The sequence below is a fragment of the Sphaerodactylus townsendi genome, linkage group LG08, assembly GCF_021028975.2.
Source record: "Sphaerodactylus townsendi isolate TG3544 linkage group LG08, MPM_Stown_v2.3, whole genome shotgun sequence".
Taxonomy (NCBI): domain Eukaryota; kingdom Metazoa; phylum Chordata; class Lepidosauria; order Squamata; family Sphaerodactylidae; genus Sphaerodactylus; species Sphaerodactylus townsendi.
In genome coordinates this window covers 28,779,835-28,795,698 of record NC_059432.1, presented here as the reverse complement: position 1 = coordinate 28,795,698, position 15,864 = coordinate 28,779,835, and the positions used below count along the sequence as shown (strand labels likewise).

At 42.8% G+C, this 15,864-nt stretch overlaps 1 protein-coding gene across 4 annotated transcripts in view; it reads left to right on the top strand.

Moving 5' to 3' along the window:
- Window positions 1-15,864, top strand: part of MICU1 (mitochondrial calcium uptake 1) — a 150,078-nt gene that overhangs the window by 83,219 nt on the left and 50,995 nt on the right. For all 4 annotated transcript variants that reach the window (XM_048505390.1, XM_048505389.1, XM_048505388.1 and 1 more), the window contains 2 exons: window positions 370-452; window positions 6,477-6,674. In XM_048505390.1, coding sequence (XP_048361347.1) covers window positions 370-452; window positions 6,477-6,674 — 281 coding nt within the window. The remainder of the gene's footprint in view (window positions 1-369; window positions 453-6,476; window positions 6,675-15,864) is intronic.

The following is a 15,864-nucleotide window of genomic DNA, read 5'->3' as shown; positions in this document are numbered from 1 at the left end:
ACTGGTTCGTTGTCATTCATGTATTGGTTTAGTAAGTTTACTTTAGCAGATGATGTACGCAGCAGCTTCTCAATGTTATCGGAGTCATTTTGACTGTATATGGATATACATTTATTCAAAAATAATATTAATAGCAGAAGGCAAGGGAGGGCTGTAGTTGGGGGATGGGGAGCACATAGGTATTAAAAAAAAGGCTAGTACTGGGACACTGGCAAAAGTAAAATATACAACAGATTTAAAACTACCCAAAAGAAGGAAACAGATGTTTTCCCCTATGTTTATAAAATAACTTACCAATGAGGCTGACCTTGGGTCAGATTTCTGATGTTCTAATTCTTCATGGTTGTAACTGTCTGCATTTCCTTTCAGCTCCTCAGAGGAACTTTGAAATTGCCTTCAAGATGTTTGATCTGAACGGTGATGGAGAAGTGGATATGGAAGAATTTGAACAGGTAAATTTTCTGGGCGCTTTAACTTGTCTGGTGATGTGCCTTGTGCTGAATTAAACTGATTCTGCTCCTTTGTAGCTGCACTGAAGGTAAGAGTTATGCTTCCTGTGCTTCTGATTGCTAGATGTATCACCCTTTTAATTATGTTGTTGTGTGAACAAATATGTCATCTTCAAAGTCCTGACTGTAGCATCTCTCTCTCTCTCACTGTAAGAGGTCTTGAAATGAAAGTCAGGTATGTGCATTACTTGTAGGTAACAGGTCTTATAACAGAAGACTTGCTGTTGATTTGTCACACTTATCTCTGCAAAACGTAGCTGAAGAATGTCTCCATTCTCTAATTCAGAGCCATTTTCCCACCATCCCCCACCCCCCCTTTCGTTTGTCCAAGAATCACAATTAGGGCATGATATATGCATGATGGTGTATACAGTCAAAATTCAAGTCAAAGAACTGGTTTGCAAGAATAGGTTTTGTGTGATCTCCAGTTAGAGGCTACATTATCTCTTGGTAGAAAAAGTTGTGTGAATTAACCCCAGGCCTACTGGATAATGTTTGTTTATTTGTTCTGTTTGTACTCCACCCTTTCCCAACAAGTCAGGCTCAGGGTGGCTTCCTACAAACACAGCAGTACACGTTTAAATATATACATACAGTAAAATCCCAATAAAACTAAAAACTAAATTCCACCAAACACAGTGAGGGACCCAATCATAAGGAAGGGACAAGATTCAGTAAATAGGGATACTACAGTAATAAATAAATAGGGAAGGGGAAATGGAGGCCAGAAGGATGAAAACCGTAGCAGCCACCAACCATAGGTCTGGCAGAACAACTCCATCTTGTAGGCCCTGTGGTGTTGCAGACTCCTTTCTGGCGTACATGCTTGAACCCCAAGATAAGATGCCTGCACATATTACAGATAAAAAACAATGAGAGTGTCTAGCAAGGATAGAGCTTTGGCAAAATTCAGAAAAGCATTAATCTTTGACTGGATGCATTTGAGAAATTGTCGATTTCTTTTCTAAAAGGTAGTTGCTCCTGCTGTATTTGTTAATATCTCATATTTAGGAAAACAAAATGCTTTTAGAAAAACAGTTGATCCGGGCATTGATTTCTCAGTAGACTTTCCAGTGATGTAACACATTGCCAACCAAAAATCCCAAAGCCATTTTCTCGTATGTTGACATTCAATTAGTTCATTTTTCTTTACATTCAGAATGTTTCTGTTCCTCTTAACCTGCTATTTCTGTGTCAGAAAGGCTTTTACTGCTCTGAGAATTCATAAAACACCTTTTATTGTAAATGGAGAGAACTGCTTTGGAGTCAGAACAACAGTGGGGGTAGGTGGGGAAGAAAGGTAAAAGCATTTATAGATGAAGATCAATTACGCTGGATGCATGCCAGGTAGACTCCCAAGGAATACATTCAGAGTGGGAGAAATAAACAAGTTGTTTACCAATTGTTTCAATTACCACAAAGTTGCCCAGGCACAAAACAGCATCTTGTCACACAATCAGGTGCTGTTGCTCATTTCTTATGTGGGTTGAAGATCCAATCAGCATCTCTTGAAAACACAACATTTTGGAAATATATTCAAGAGTATGTTACATGTCCCACATTGGAGCTTCATTTGTTTGACCCAGTATCTTTAACCAATTGCCAGCATGTTGCACTCTAGTGAAGTCCCTGTTGCCAACCATGAAATTAGGTGAGGGTGATAGAGAGTATCACTAAATATGTATGTATATTATTTTTAAAACGGGCCTTACCGATCTGTGTGCTGCATAAGAATGAAGAGAATGTTTGTGTCCAAGGACGTAGATAACGGGGGGTTCCCGGGTTTAAACCCCCCCCATTACATGTCCGAAGCTCTGCCCCCATTTGTGGTTTTTTGTATTTTTAAAGTGTTTTTCAGGTTTTGGCCTGCAGGGGGTGCAGTTTTTAGGATAGCAGCACCAAAAGTTCAGAGATTTTTTGGGAGATTTCCTGATGATACCATCCAGGTTTGGTGAGGTTTGGTTCAGGGGGTCAAAAGTTATAGACTCTCAAAGGGGGTGCTCCATCCCCCATTGTTTCCAATGGGAGCTAATAGGAGATGGGGACTACACCTTTGAGGGTCCATAACTTTGGACCCCCCTGAACCAAACTTCACCAAACCTGGGTGGTATCATCAGGCTGGGGGGGGGGGCACACCTGGTGCAAAAATGGAGACTCCGCCCCATTATAGCTCCGCCTCTGACTTTTAGCACAACACCAGATTGAGCAAGGGATCCAAAAGACATGAGATAAAAGCTGTCCTGTATATATGCCCCATCACAGTGGTTCTCAATCTTCCTAATGCCGCAGCACTTTAATACAGTTCATCATGTTGTGGTGACCCCCAACTCTAACATTTATCCATTTTACAGATGGAGAACACTGATGCAGAGAGTCTTAGGCGACCCTTGTTAAAGGGTCATTTGGCCCCCAAAGGGGTCCCGACCCCCAGGTTCAGAACCACTGCCCTATCAGATACAACAGGCTCCTGAGCTTAGGATGTTATAGATCACTACAGAGTTTCCATTACCCGGAAGTCTTCTCCAGCTCCCTGGGCAGCATATGGCCAAAATGGCTGCCTCTTCCAGCCCTCAGTTGAGAGCTCTGTCTCCCCTGAGAGACTCTTGCTCCAAGGAGTTTTATTCATTCCCTTTCTCCATCCACTGACCAGGCCAACCTGGGTCACAGAACCTTTTCCTGAAGCCTCCAGGAGATCTTCCTGAAATCCTTTCTGCCATTTTGGAACCTCCAAATCTCTGATCCCTGTTAGGGGGAGAAAAGGGGCGGGGAAGGCTTGACCCATCCCATTGTCATTTTCTCCTTCTGTTAGCATTTCTAAAAAGGTGGCTGAGGTGTGGCTGGAAAGCAGTTGAACTGGCCTCCTCCTTTCCTCTTGCCCAGAAAAAAAAAAGTTCCCTTCAAACCTCAAGTGCAAAAAGCCATTTCTTCACAAAAGCGATGCACGAAGAATCGTATGGCTGAGCTCCATTGGCACCGTGAAAGAGATGAGAAAAACCCAAGCCAGAGTGCTAATGACAGTGAAGAGATAAAGAGCCAGTAGTTGGCAGGCACCGTGCTGTGAAATGTGTGGCATTCTGGATTCTGTCAGTGGGGCATCCAGCACAATCCAGCCCTTCCAGTTTTCACCAGGTCCTTTTGAGGATCACCTCCCATTGCATCTGTTTCCCAGGCAACAGCTGCAGTGGCCATGACAGCAGAAACTTCTGCTATGAACTTCATCATGGGTATAAGGTGGTGTGGGTTTTTGTCATTCATCCACCGTCATGTAATGCAGGATCTTGGATCAGTTTTAGAGATTTTCTCTGATGTATAAATGATGCAGAGTTTCCAGTAAATATGGGCCAAGTCCGTGTAAATACGGACCACGTCTTTGCGGTTTCTTCAACCAAGGGGTCTTAAGCTACTGCAGCCTGTAAGCCATTTTAGTAGAGCATCTGAAGCATACAGTGAGTTTCTTATTCTGTGTGTATGATTGTGAGGTGCATACTTTCACCATGTTTTCTTTCAGCATACTTTATAATCCACTAAGAAATCAAAAGTTGTAATATTATGCAAACGTTATCAAAACAGTAATAACATGTCATTAGCATATAACTTAAATTGGCATAAGATAATACAAAAGCCCAGCGAATCGAAAGGTATCAAGGAACATCAGAATTGAATAAGCCTCAAGTGGGATCCTATTTGGTTAAAAATGATTTAGATAATAGTTTTAAAAATTCAGGCATGGGGAAACTCAGCAGTGCCCTTAAAGAAAACTTTTAAAAGGCACAAATTGGGCAACTTGTTTCTGACAGAGGAGACTGTGCTTTTGTTGGTGTGTGTGTTCCCCACCATCCTGTTCCTTCTGCTTGAATGATTCAGTGACATTCACTATCAAAACATGCCCTTCAGGATTGTATCTCCTGTCCTGTCTTCTCACAAAAATGTAGCATACTGTGCCTACGTAATGAAAATCAGCTTCGTGGTATTTGAATATTTAGAATGGATTGGCCTGTGACCAATATGAAAAGTTATCTTTCTCTTCATGGGAACAGACTACAGCCTTTGGGCATGTTTCCATTCCAAGATTTGAGGTTTTCTTTTTCTGCTGCAACAGTTCAGGATAGGTAGCAATTACATACTGCAGCATAAAAATGACCCAATCCGGAGAGGGGGAGGGTGAAGCGATGTCTGGAGATGGCGCCATGTTGCACCGGCAGATTTGCTCTTCTGGGGGAATGTACCTCCAAAGAGGGGCAACTCCGATGGTGGCCAGCCACCATGGCCCTCAAGATGCCAGGATGCAGAGCATCTCCAGAAGCCCCACCGGCATAGCGGGGATGTTCCAGAGGTGTGGCCAAGGCCAGAACTGACATTAGTCGGCTCGTACTCTGGCTTTCCCTCCAGCCTGTCTTACAATACCCTTTTGGGTAGCGTAAGTCTATTGAGCCCAATGGAGGGCTTTCAAGCAGTGGGGAGGGGGTGTGTGTGTGTGTTTGCCTCCCCACGCTGCCGATAAGCCGTCTGGAGGCAGCAGGGCAGCACTGCAGCAGTGCCACCCATGGCCACCCCAGGGCTCTGGATGGGCTTCCCATCCCTGAAACAGACCCCCTATTGAATTCCAGAATGAATGTGGGAATGCTGCCAAAAAGTGAGACCTGCTGGGATTTTCTATTGATTGCTTTTGTATTTCAGCCTCACTGCTTCTCTATCCTGCAACCCATCCACTCCCCTTTTTTGCATCTGCATTGCCTTGCTGCTAGATACTGAGCCCTTAGGGTGAGGGCAGGGTATAAATATGAAAATTTTAAGAAATGTTTATCTGCATATATTCACGTTTACATGTGCAAGTACATTGAAGCTGGGTTTTAGCAAATTGCATTCCTAATTGTATTTGTTGACATTTTATGGTGGCAGCTGTCAAGATTCATTGCAGTTTTCCAGCTGCCAGGGTTTGATTTTGACCTTTTGTGTGCTGAAACATAAAGCCAGCTATTAATGTGTACCGGAGCCTATTCTCTGGGTATGGACTTAAATCTCAGGATTGAAATAATTTTGTAAGATTCCTACAGGGATTAGGGAACTCTGCTGAAGAAATCTGGTTTCTCTGTGCGTCTTCTTGGTTGACAATAGTGCATTGTCCCTGTACTTGCTTAGTAATAATTTTTTCCCCATTTGATTTTTATATTCGTGCAATGTGGCTTTGATTTTACTACAATAGACTGATAGTTCTGAATATTAGAGGCAGGAGTCCTTAAGGAATGCACGATGATACTCTTTGGGAGAGTTTTGCTCCTTCCTTGGTCTGTTTTGTCTATTGTTTTATTCATGCCTTTGCACTGGTAGGATTTAAATTTTATGTCGTGATTGAAACAGAGTGATCATGCTGTAAACTTTAGATGCTGCTATTTGTAGACTGAAACTTTTAAGACATCAGGATGCCACTGAGGCCCTTTTCACACAGGCCAATAAGCACGGGTTAAGGGCAGGATAAAATCCGGGTTGAGGGGGTGCACTTTGCACAGATCCTGCTCCTAACCTGAGTCCGCTCCATGTTTTCTTCCCCACCCTGGGTTTTTCAAGAATCGTGATTTGTGCGATCATTTTATTTTAACTTGCCTCCCAGCTGCAGCGAACAGGCAGGCAGGAGGCGCATTGTGTGGCTGTGCTTTTTTTTAAAAAAAAATCCCAGCTCCCATCTGCGGAGCCACACAGGCACTTCTGGGGACAGCAAGACTCTGTGGGTTCATGTAGGCCTGCCTGTGTAGGTGCACATCAATGGGAATTAAGTACAAAAAATATATTTGTGCCTCCATGCGAAAGCATGTTGATGACCTGCATTTTTTCCAAGTTTGAAGAAACTGGAATGTTACAAGCACCCTTGTCTTCAGTGAAGTCATTTGCACAGCAAGGCTGCTGATGTACAGGTCCACCCTGCAGCCTGCATTGCCCTAACTGGTTTTCTTGACTTCTGCCATCCCTCAGGTTCAGAGCATCATCCGCTCCCAGACCAGCATGGGCATGCGTCACAGGGACCGTTCGACCACAGGGAACACCCTGAAGACTGGCTTCAGCTCTGCGCTGACCACCTACTTTTTTGGCGCTGATTTGAAAGGGAAGCTGACCATCTCTCAGTTCTTGGAGTTCCAGCGCAAACTTCAGCATGACATTTTGAAGCTCGAGGTGAGTGTCTGACACACTATTTGGGGGGAAGAAGAGCCTTTGGAACTGCTGAGGAGATTGAGGCCATTGATAATTAATGAACAGTTCTACCGAGTGTATCAATACACTTCGTGTTGGATGAAGGGGGCAACATGCCAAACGGTTGAAATCAAAAAAGGGAATGATGAACGTGCTCCTAGCATGCATATGATTTGAATGTAGCTGATACTTTAAAGGCTTGACACGTAGTTAATTGGCTCTTGAAAAGTTACCTTGAAAATGCAGTACTTTCATTTCAGTGGATGAATCTAAGGCACCACATCTCTATAGGCTGGTTTTTATAATGTGTCATAATTGCAGACTTCTAAGTCTCCTTGAGCTTTCCAAAAAAGTGAGCTGGAAACATTTTAAATAAAGAGCCCAGGGAAGTGTTAGGCTGATTTCTCCCTAACTGCAGCCTTTGGTGTAGTGGGCAGTGTTGGACTAGGATCTGGGAGGCCCAGGTTTGAATCCCCACTCTTCTGTGAAAGTTTACTGGGTCACACTGGGTCAGTCACACATTTATAGCCTAACCTGCCTCATGAAGTGGTTGAGCGGATGAAGTGGGAAGCGAGGGGAGGGGGGGTAAGCAACTTTGGGGGCCCTGTTGAGGAGAAAGATTAAAAATGAAGTAAATAAATGCTTTCTGGGGTGCAATGTATCAGTGCAGTCACCAAAATACTGAACCTCCACTAACATGAAAGGTGTTATTCAGTTCTAAAGTGCACTGATTTCCATAAAGGCTGTGAAGTACTAATGCCGTGAGGTAACATTGGTGGACTCTCCTTTGCCTAGCTTTGATTGATATTGTGGTAAAAGAACAGAGTCTGGCTCGGATGCAACAGGGCATTTCTGTGGACAAAGGATTCCTGTCAGCAGAGCATGAATGTCTTGCCTGCCCCTCTGCAGGCCAAAATTATCCCGAGGAACAGCATTTGGGGAGCACATTGTGGGGGAGTGATGCAATTGGGAAGCTTGCTGGAGGAATCATAAAAAGGGTGGAGAAGCTAGGGTATTTTTAGTGCTGGCCTGGATAGCTCAGGTTCCCTGATCTCACCAGATCTCACAAGCTAAGCAGAGTCAGCCCTGGTTAGAACGTGAATGGGAGACCATTAGGAATACCTGGATCACTATGTAGAGTGACATAGTGGCACTTCTGAATGTCTCACCTTGAAAACCCTACGGGGTCACCATAAATTGGCTATGACTTGATGGCAGAAAAGGAGGATGGGTGGCACTGTGACTTACACCAGAGCATTATAGGCTAAGGTTACTAGTGGGTACAGGAGAATTATGTTTCCAGCTGCAACAGCAAAGCCGAAAGCCAACCCTTCTTTCCCTCCCGTTGTTCCAAGCAGCTTGTGTTCAGAGAGGATATTCCATGTGAAAATGAAGATTCTACTTAGCATGGCTAATGCTATTAAAATTCACAGGGGAAAGATTTACCTGCATTTTCCCTTTTGTGTCTCTCCCCTCTCCCCATTTCTGCTGCTTTGGGCTTCCCTTTGACAGCATGAGTATTAGGATATGTGTTGAGGGAATGGGCAGGGAAGCCAGGGTTAAAAAGCAGCAGAGGTAATTTACACCATAGGCTCGAGGCTTTCAGATCCATCATTGCTGGTGAGGCCTTGAACTGCACTATCTTGCTTTCCGTTGCTCCTCCTGGTCCTGGATCTCAGAGACATCTACAAACTATAGCTTCACATTCTGAGGGCCCAGAAGACCCATAAAGATCCCTACATTTCTTTTTCAAGATTTTTAAGCACAAAAAGAACGTCTGAAGCTGGAGCTGGATTGAGCAGGTTTTCATAGAAATCTGCATTAGTTCTGTGTGGCCTACAGTTTATGTCTAAATCAATAGTCGTTTAATGCAATCATAAGTCTCACAGGGCCAAAGACCAATATGCTAATCAGATTTCAGGCTGAATATGAGTGTTATAAATTAGCACTATTTTTGTTAATTAAAATGGGTTGTCATACCCAACAATCATCTGAAATTAATCTGCTGCTTCTGAGAAATGTAATCAAGTATATATTAACTATACTTTAAACACAGTGTGAGGAGCCGTCTGAGAGATTATGTCGCCACAAATTGTATTTGCCACGGCCAAAAGCATTTCCATACATTCGTGAATGTGATCACGTCAAGTTTGAATCATTATTCTGCTTTTAGTACGTTTTCGTTGGAGTCTGGTGTTCAATTTTTGCTTCCTGTGGAGAAGAGGTAGGTATTGTGCGTAGAATGATGTGGGGAGTCTTACAAACAGGCCAAATCTGAGAAGGAGAGGAGAGGGGGTAGAGTCTGCTGACCATCTGGGGGTAATCTGATTTCCTTTCCAGAGTTTGAAGAGCCCTGTAGACATCCCACCATGTCTTTGGGTAGAAAACATTTTTAAAACATGAAATGAAATCAGTGTCTTTCAAGGAAGGGTACCGTTTTTCAGTTCCCACCCCCTATTTTTCGTCCGTGGAACAAAAATATTAATTTCAAAAGGAATAGTGTAGAAATGAAGCATAAAAATAAATATAGTAATTTTTATTTGGTGCTAGTTGCTTGGGTATCATATCTTAAACTTACCATTGCCTAAATGTAAACCTGGATGCCAGGATCCTGTTCCTTTATGTAAAAGAACTATGCACACATCCTCTACTTCAGGGATGTCAAACATGAGGCCGGGATGAGAGGGTTTATCAGGCTGGCGAGCCCCCCACCTCGCTCCCAGGGGAGTTACTTCAGCTGGCTCATGGGTCTGATAAGCCCCCTCAAGGCAGCCACCCCACCCCTGCTGTGGGCTCATGCGTCCAGGCACACACACCCCCGTGCCATTCTGGGGCCAGCCAAGGCAACCACTCACTCCAAAGCCTGCCCCAACATTTTTGCCACATCCGGCCTTCATAACAAATGAGTTTGACACCCCTGCTCTACTGATTCAATAATTCAAGTCTCTTGATTTTACAGTGGCGCATTGGACACCACTGGAGTTTTAAAAGCACTCTACTTTCTGTTGTGTAGCTTCCTTTCTAGTCTTGTCTCCCTTGCTCTTGCTGTCCCAAGGAATTCTTCTTCTTCTCCCTTTCTCTGGGACTGGCAAGGAAAAGCCTTTGGGGGTGGGGGTGGGGGAAGCAGAATTACTTCTTGCAGACTAAGTTATTTTCATGCATGACTTGAAAGCTAAAGGTTCAGTGCTTCTTTGCATAACCTTTTTAATTGCCCATTAAGGTGTTGGAAACTGATAGAGGCTGTTATTAATTCCATCATTCTGTTCCAGGCTGCAGTGTATTTGCAAGGTCAGTAATATGTCAGAAATATCTCTCAAACACCTGGCATCCATGAGGATCTTGTTGCTACCAGGAGGTATATTTTTTAACCTAGTTACTGCCCATTGATTTAAAAACGGGCGGAGTCTACATCAGCAGAAGAAAATTGGAAAATGATAGGCCCAGGGCTTTATCACGAGTAATTTCTCTCTCCCTACCCAAAACTGCTTTTTGAGAAAGATGTTCACTGGACTAGAGTAGATGAATCACCAAAGCAGACCTGAAGTTGGTCTGCTGCCTGTTCTCTTAATTACTTTGCTTTTGAAAGGGCAAATTAGAGACTGGATGGTAATTGGCCACATAAGTTTTCTGTAGGATAGTTTTTAAAGTAGTGGATAGATAACTGCCTCTTTGAGTGTCTGAGGGAAACTGCCCTGAGATAATAATGGATTTATAATAGACATAAGACTTTTAAGGAACTAGAGGAATATAGAATATTCCTTCAGTATAACTCATAGTCTGTGCAGACCCATATACTGTGTGTTTGTATACTCATTATCCTTTCCCTTGTATTCTTTTTTCTTTTATTGTTATAATGTTTTGTGAAAAAAATAAATTTTACTCAAAAAACCCCAAAGATTATCTGTGCATCTCCGTACCAGAATTGCAGTGGCTTTCTTCTGTCCCCTTGCCATCTGAGGGTAACGCCCCAAGCATCTGACAAAGCGGGCTCTGTTCCATGACAAATACATTTTTGAGCTTGAGCACCACAAGGCTTCCCTGCTTCTTAAGGAACATTTAAACTACGTTCCTGAGTCGGTTTGATTGAGAGTATCTTTCCATAGGGACTATTCTTGAGAGGTAGCTGTGTTTGTCTGCGGCCGTCAAAATGACAAAAGTGTCTTGTGGCACCTTAAGGCCTTGCCAATTTATTAAGTCATAAGCTTTCGTGAGCTCATAAATCTATCAAAGGCTCCCAAAAGCTTATGCCATGACAAATTTGGGTCTTTAAGGTGCCACAATATTCTTTTGTTGTTGTTCCATTGACATTTTCTAAGTACAAAGGGTTATAGTAGGAATAATCTTCACTGTATGAAGCTGTCAGGCATATGCTATCAGAATCTGTTCTTCTGCTGACTAAGAGGCTGAGCTGCCTTTGCCCATTCTCCTGGGAAGGACCAGCATGGACCCAAGGGAAGTCTCCTGGCCCTGTCCTCCTAAAATACCATACCCAGTGACTAGAAGACACAGATACAACAGTACTTAAACCAGTAGCGACATTACACTCCTCTTACATCACCTCTTTCCTTTTGACAAAAGCTGTAAACCTCTAGTGTCTGGGATTCTGCTTACCTCCTACAGAAACTTTGCTTTAGTGCTCCTCTTGCCAGCATGGTGTAGTGGTTAAGAGCAGGTGGATTCTAATTTGTAAAACCGGGTTTGATTCCCCACTCCTCCACCTGTGGCAGAGGCTTTTCTGGTGAACCAGATGTGTTTCCGCTCTCCTACATTCCTGCTGAGTGACTTTGGGCTAGTCACAGTTCTTCGGAACTCTCTCAGCCCCACCTACCTCACAAGGTGTCTGTTGTGGGGAGAGGAAGGGAAAGGAGCTTGTAAGCCACCCTGAGTCTCCTTACAGGAGAGAAAGGTGGGGTATAAATCCAAACTCCTCTTCTTCCTCTTCTTTCTTTCTTTCTTTCTTTCTTTCTTTCTTTCTTTCTTTCTTTCTTTCTTTCTTTCTTTCTTTCTTTCTTTCTTTCTTTCTTTCTTTCTTTCTTTCTTTCTTTCTTTCTTTCTTTCTTTCTTTCTCTCTCTCTCTCTCTCTCTCTCTCTCTCTCTTTCTTTCTTCTAGTGGAATTATCTGATATGGTAATCAGTGCCTCTGAAATTTTGAGTGTGTTAATATGAAAATTGTTTTTTCCCTAACTTTGATTTCTCATGTTCTGGCCTATCTGGAAAAATGGATACTGTCTTTCCCCTTGCTTTTCTCAGAAATAACTTTGGAGGCTTCATTTTTTCCAGTGTGGTAAGCACAGCGCAAGTGTTGGCAGCGTAGGAAACGAGTCATTTCAGAATGCTCCCACAAGTGTCATCAGAACGACTTGCTTTTTTGCTCAACCTGGTCCCAGAATTCTCGGCTGTGATTGAGATCTGCGGGGCGCAGAAGCCAATTGCCAGCTTGACGCCTCACCAAGCCACTCGTGGAGCTGCTTTGCTCTGTTCTTATTTTTTGATTGACAGCGTGGGATATACAATAAATTGAATGTCAGGGCCAGGGTGCTGTGTTGGACTTCATTGTTGTGCACGGAGCATCTATTCCCCAGGAAATTCTTTGATTTTCATTTCAAATACTAGCAGCAGATGCAGATCTACTTTGTTTTGTAGACCAGTTCTAATCCAAGTTGTGAAGCGCTTTCCTGATAATGTTGCTTTATAATCATCAAGGCTCACTTCCTCTGACACCAGCAGGTATACTCAGGTTATTTCTGACACATCTTTGCAGTAGAACAGGATGTTCTTTCTTCAACAGTATTTGCTCATGTCTTTTAAAGTGAGTCTTTGTACTTGCATATACATGCCTGTGTTCTTTGCAGGTCAATAACAGGCCCAAAGATTAAGCAGTAAATCTTGGGGTAGGGGGTAGGGAGTCAGTTTTACCATTATATTGCCAACTGAATAACTCCTTGGGTCAGATAAGACACAATACAATACCGTGGTTTATTTTAACTGTGGTTAGTTTGTGAAACCTGGATTCGGCTCACAAGGCCCCTTCTGCACCTGCAGAATAATGCACATTCAATCCATTTCCACAGTTGTTTGAAAGTAGATGTTGCTATTCCGCACAGTAAAATCCAGCTTCAAAGTGCACTGAAAGTGGATTGAAAGTGCATCATTCTGCATGTGCGGAAGGGACCAGAGCCAAATCTTGATTTCCCAGTGAAAGTCAGTTTCATCACAGGTTGCTTTGGCCAGGCTTCTCTGTAGCCAAGAATTGTGTGAACAAGTCACAGTGAAGTCATAATATCTTATGTTCGTGCATTGTGCAAAATTATATGTAAGGATGTGATTGATAAACCCGCTTTAAACCGTAGCTTTAGATCTTGGCTTAATGAATCCCAGTTAACTATGGAGTAGCCCATGTTGAGACATCACATTAACTGCAGTGTCTTTATTCTATGATTTCACATTATGTTTGCACTGAGCCCTTGTGTCTTTTATCCAACAGAGGCTGGGGTTTTTAACTTTCGGTGAAAAATCATTATCCTTGAACTCTAAAATTTATATTTCAGATTCTCAGTGGAGACAATTTTGTACAACCCTTTTTTTAAAAACATTCTAACAAGGGCAAAGGGAGTTAAAATAGCCAATATTATCTTGGAAAACAAATAGCGGTTGATTATTCATGGAGGAGCGTTTTCCTTGGGGAAACTATATAACTAGCCCTTTTATTGCATATTTAACTGCTCGTATAAAGTATTTGCACATTGCATATTGGAATAACGTGTTTGGCTAGATTAATTTTGAAGTTCAGGCAAGCCTCCTTGAAGCGTATGTAGAAAGAATATTTACTTGTATGAAAACCAGTCACGGGCTGCTCTTCCTTTGTCATAGTTTTTCTTCGCATAACATTCTAAGCCTGTTTACTCAGAAGTAAATGATGTGGAATTCTCCACAGCAAGTCTATTTAGAGGCTGTAGCCTTCAACCAAGATAATTTTTTACTGTCGCTGTGCAAGGATTTATGTGAATCTTGATAGCAGACTTTAGCGGTACTACTCAAAGTAGACAAGTGGGCATACACAGCAAACTCCCACCTTCAAGAAGAAGAAATACTCCACACAGCAGATTCTTTCAAAAGAAGGCTTTTTCCTTAGAGTTGCTATATGTACATGATACTATATACAGAGTATATTAAACAGTCCAACAAAGTGCTTCGCTAGGCACTTGTTTCCCTAAGGAACAAACACACAGTACATTGCTGTTGCTTATATACATGGTTCCACCAATCACTGTAAAGGTCACTAGCAACTGGACTGAACCAGTCTGCTTGCTGTTCTCTAGCTGTCAGATCATTCCTTTCTTGCTGACTCATACCTCTGCTGGATAGGATATGATCACCATGATCTAACAGTCATGACAAATCTTCAGTGTCCCCTCGGCAGAAAAGATTCACACACATGTGCTGTTAATGCAGTCTCTCACATGGTGGGACATTTAGCTTTTGAAGGGATCATGGCTCAGTGGAAGAGCATCTGAGTTGCATGCAGATGGTGCCAGGTTAAATCCCTGGCATTGCCAGTGAAGAATATCAGATTTGGAAGCCTCAGGCCTACCGGGAAGGGAATGAAGCGCGTGTGGGGGTTTTTTTTTAAACATTTTAATGGACATCAGCTGTATACTAGAAATCAACTCATACAAAACCTCTTTACACAGAGGGCATTGGTGCATCTAGCCCATTATAATCTACATTGACTGGTAGCCATTCTCCAGGCTTCCAGACAGAGTTCTTTCTCAGCTCTGCTGCCTTTTAACAAAGGATGGCAAAAATGAGTTTGTAGTTTTCTGCTTGCCAAGCATGTGTTTACCCCTGAATTACAACACCTCCCTTAATTCAAACTCGGTAGTAATTTTACAGCCGCTGCAGTTGCTGAGCTGCTTCTGCATGCAGTATGGATCACACGGCTGTGTTTTTTTTCATCCTGGGCCAGTTCAGACCAGATGTGAAGCTGTGGCTTATTTTATCTGTAGTTAGTTTGTGGCAGCATCCAAGAAGACAGGAGAAGATATGTGGGCCCTACCAGGCTCCAAGCTCTGCAGCAGAGGTGCTGTCCTTGGTACTGTCAGGAAGGGGCAGCATGCACTGCTAGCAAGATGCAGCGCAAAGTAAGAGCAGATTCTGTTAGTCTTGTTAGTCAACCTTGCAGTCGTGTCCTTTTGTTGAAGCAATCCTAAAAGACTAACAGACTCCCCTGAGAAGCATGTTGATAAAACATCTATGTGATTTTTATCTAAGCAGTAATTTTTACTTTACTTACACCTTTGGCCTTGGCCTTATTTTTAATCTCTTCGTGATTGGTGCAGCCCTTTTATTTTCTCCTTGAACCACAGTGGAGAGAAACTGTGAATAATAAACCAACTTTACATTCTCTTTAAAAAGAGCAAAGGATGAGTTCAGATCAGATATTCCCAAAATCTTTGAGTCGCGGAGCACTTTTCAGGAGAGAAATTTGCCACAGAGCGCTGTCGTCACCTTTACGCCAAAGGCGCGTATGTGCATTCTTGGCTGTTTTTATCTAGCAATATGTTTCACGTTGTTAGCCTCTCTCTCTCTCTCTCTCTCTCTCTCTCTCTCTCTCTCTCTCTCTCTCTCTCTCTCTGTGTGTGTGTGTGTGTGTGTGTGTGTGTGTGTGTGTGTGTGTGTGTGTGTGTGTGTGTGTGTGTGTGTGTGTGTGTGGCAAAAGCATGAATAATTTTTCAATTCTAATTAGCTTAAATTTTGATCTAAACTTAATTTTTTCCATTCAAAGTAATTCAAAATTTAAATGTTGCGATCTTGTCACATTTGTTCCAGTTGCTTTACAGAGCACTTGGAGATGCATTGTGGGCAACTGTTCAGGAACCACTGGTTTGGATGATCCGCTAATAATAGTTGAATTAAACCTTGGGTTCGTGTGACATCTGAATTGAGCCCTTGTGTCATTCTGCTTGTGCTCTAAGAGATGTTTGCATCCCTTTCCGCGCCCTGTTAAGAGTGGGCCCACCTTGTGGCAGCTCTCCTTTTATGACAGCAGAGCTCTTTTAGGAAAGGGGGAAGCATTTTTGCTTCCCTAGCATTTTGTCCTTTGGAACTAACTTGAAGTATTATGTGTCTTTATACAGCAGCAAAAAATTGTTTTTGAATCCTAAATGTCCTC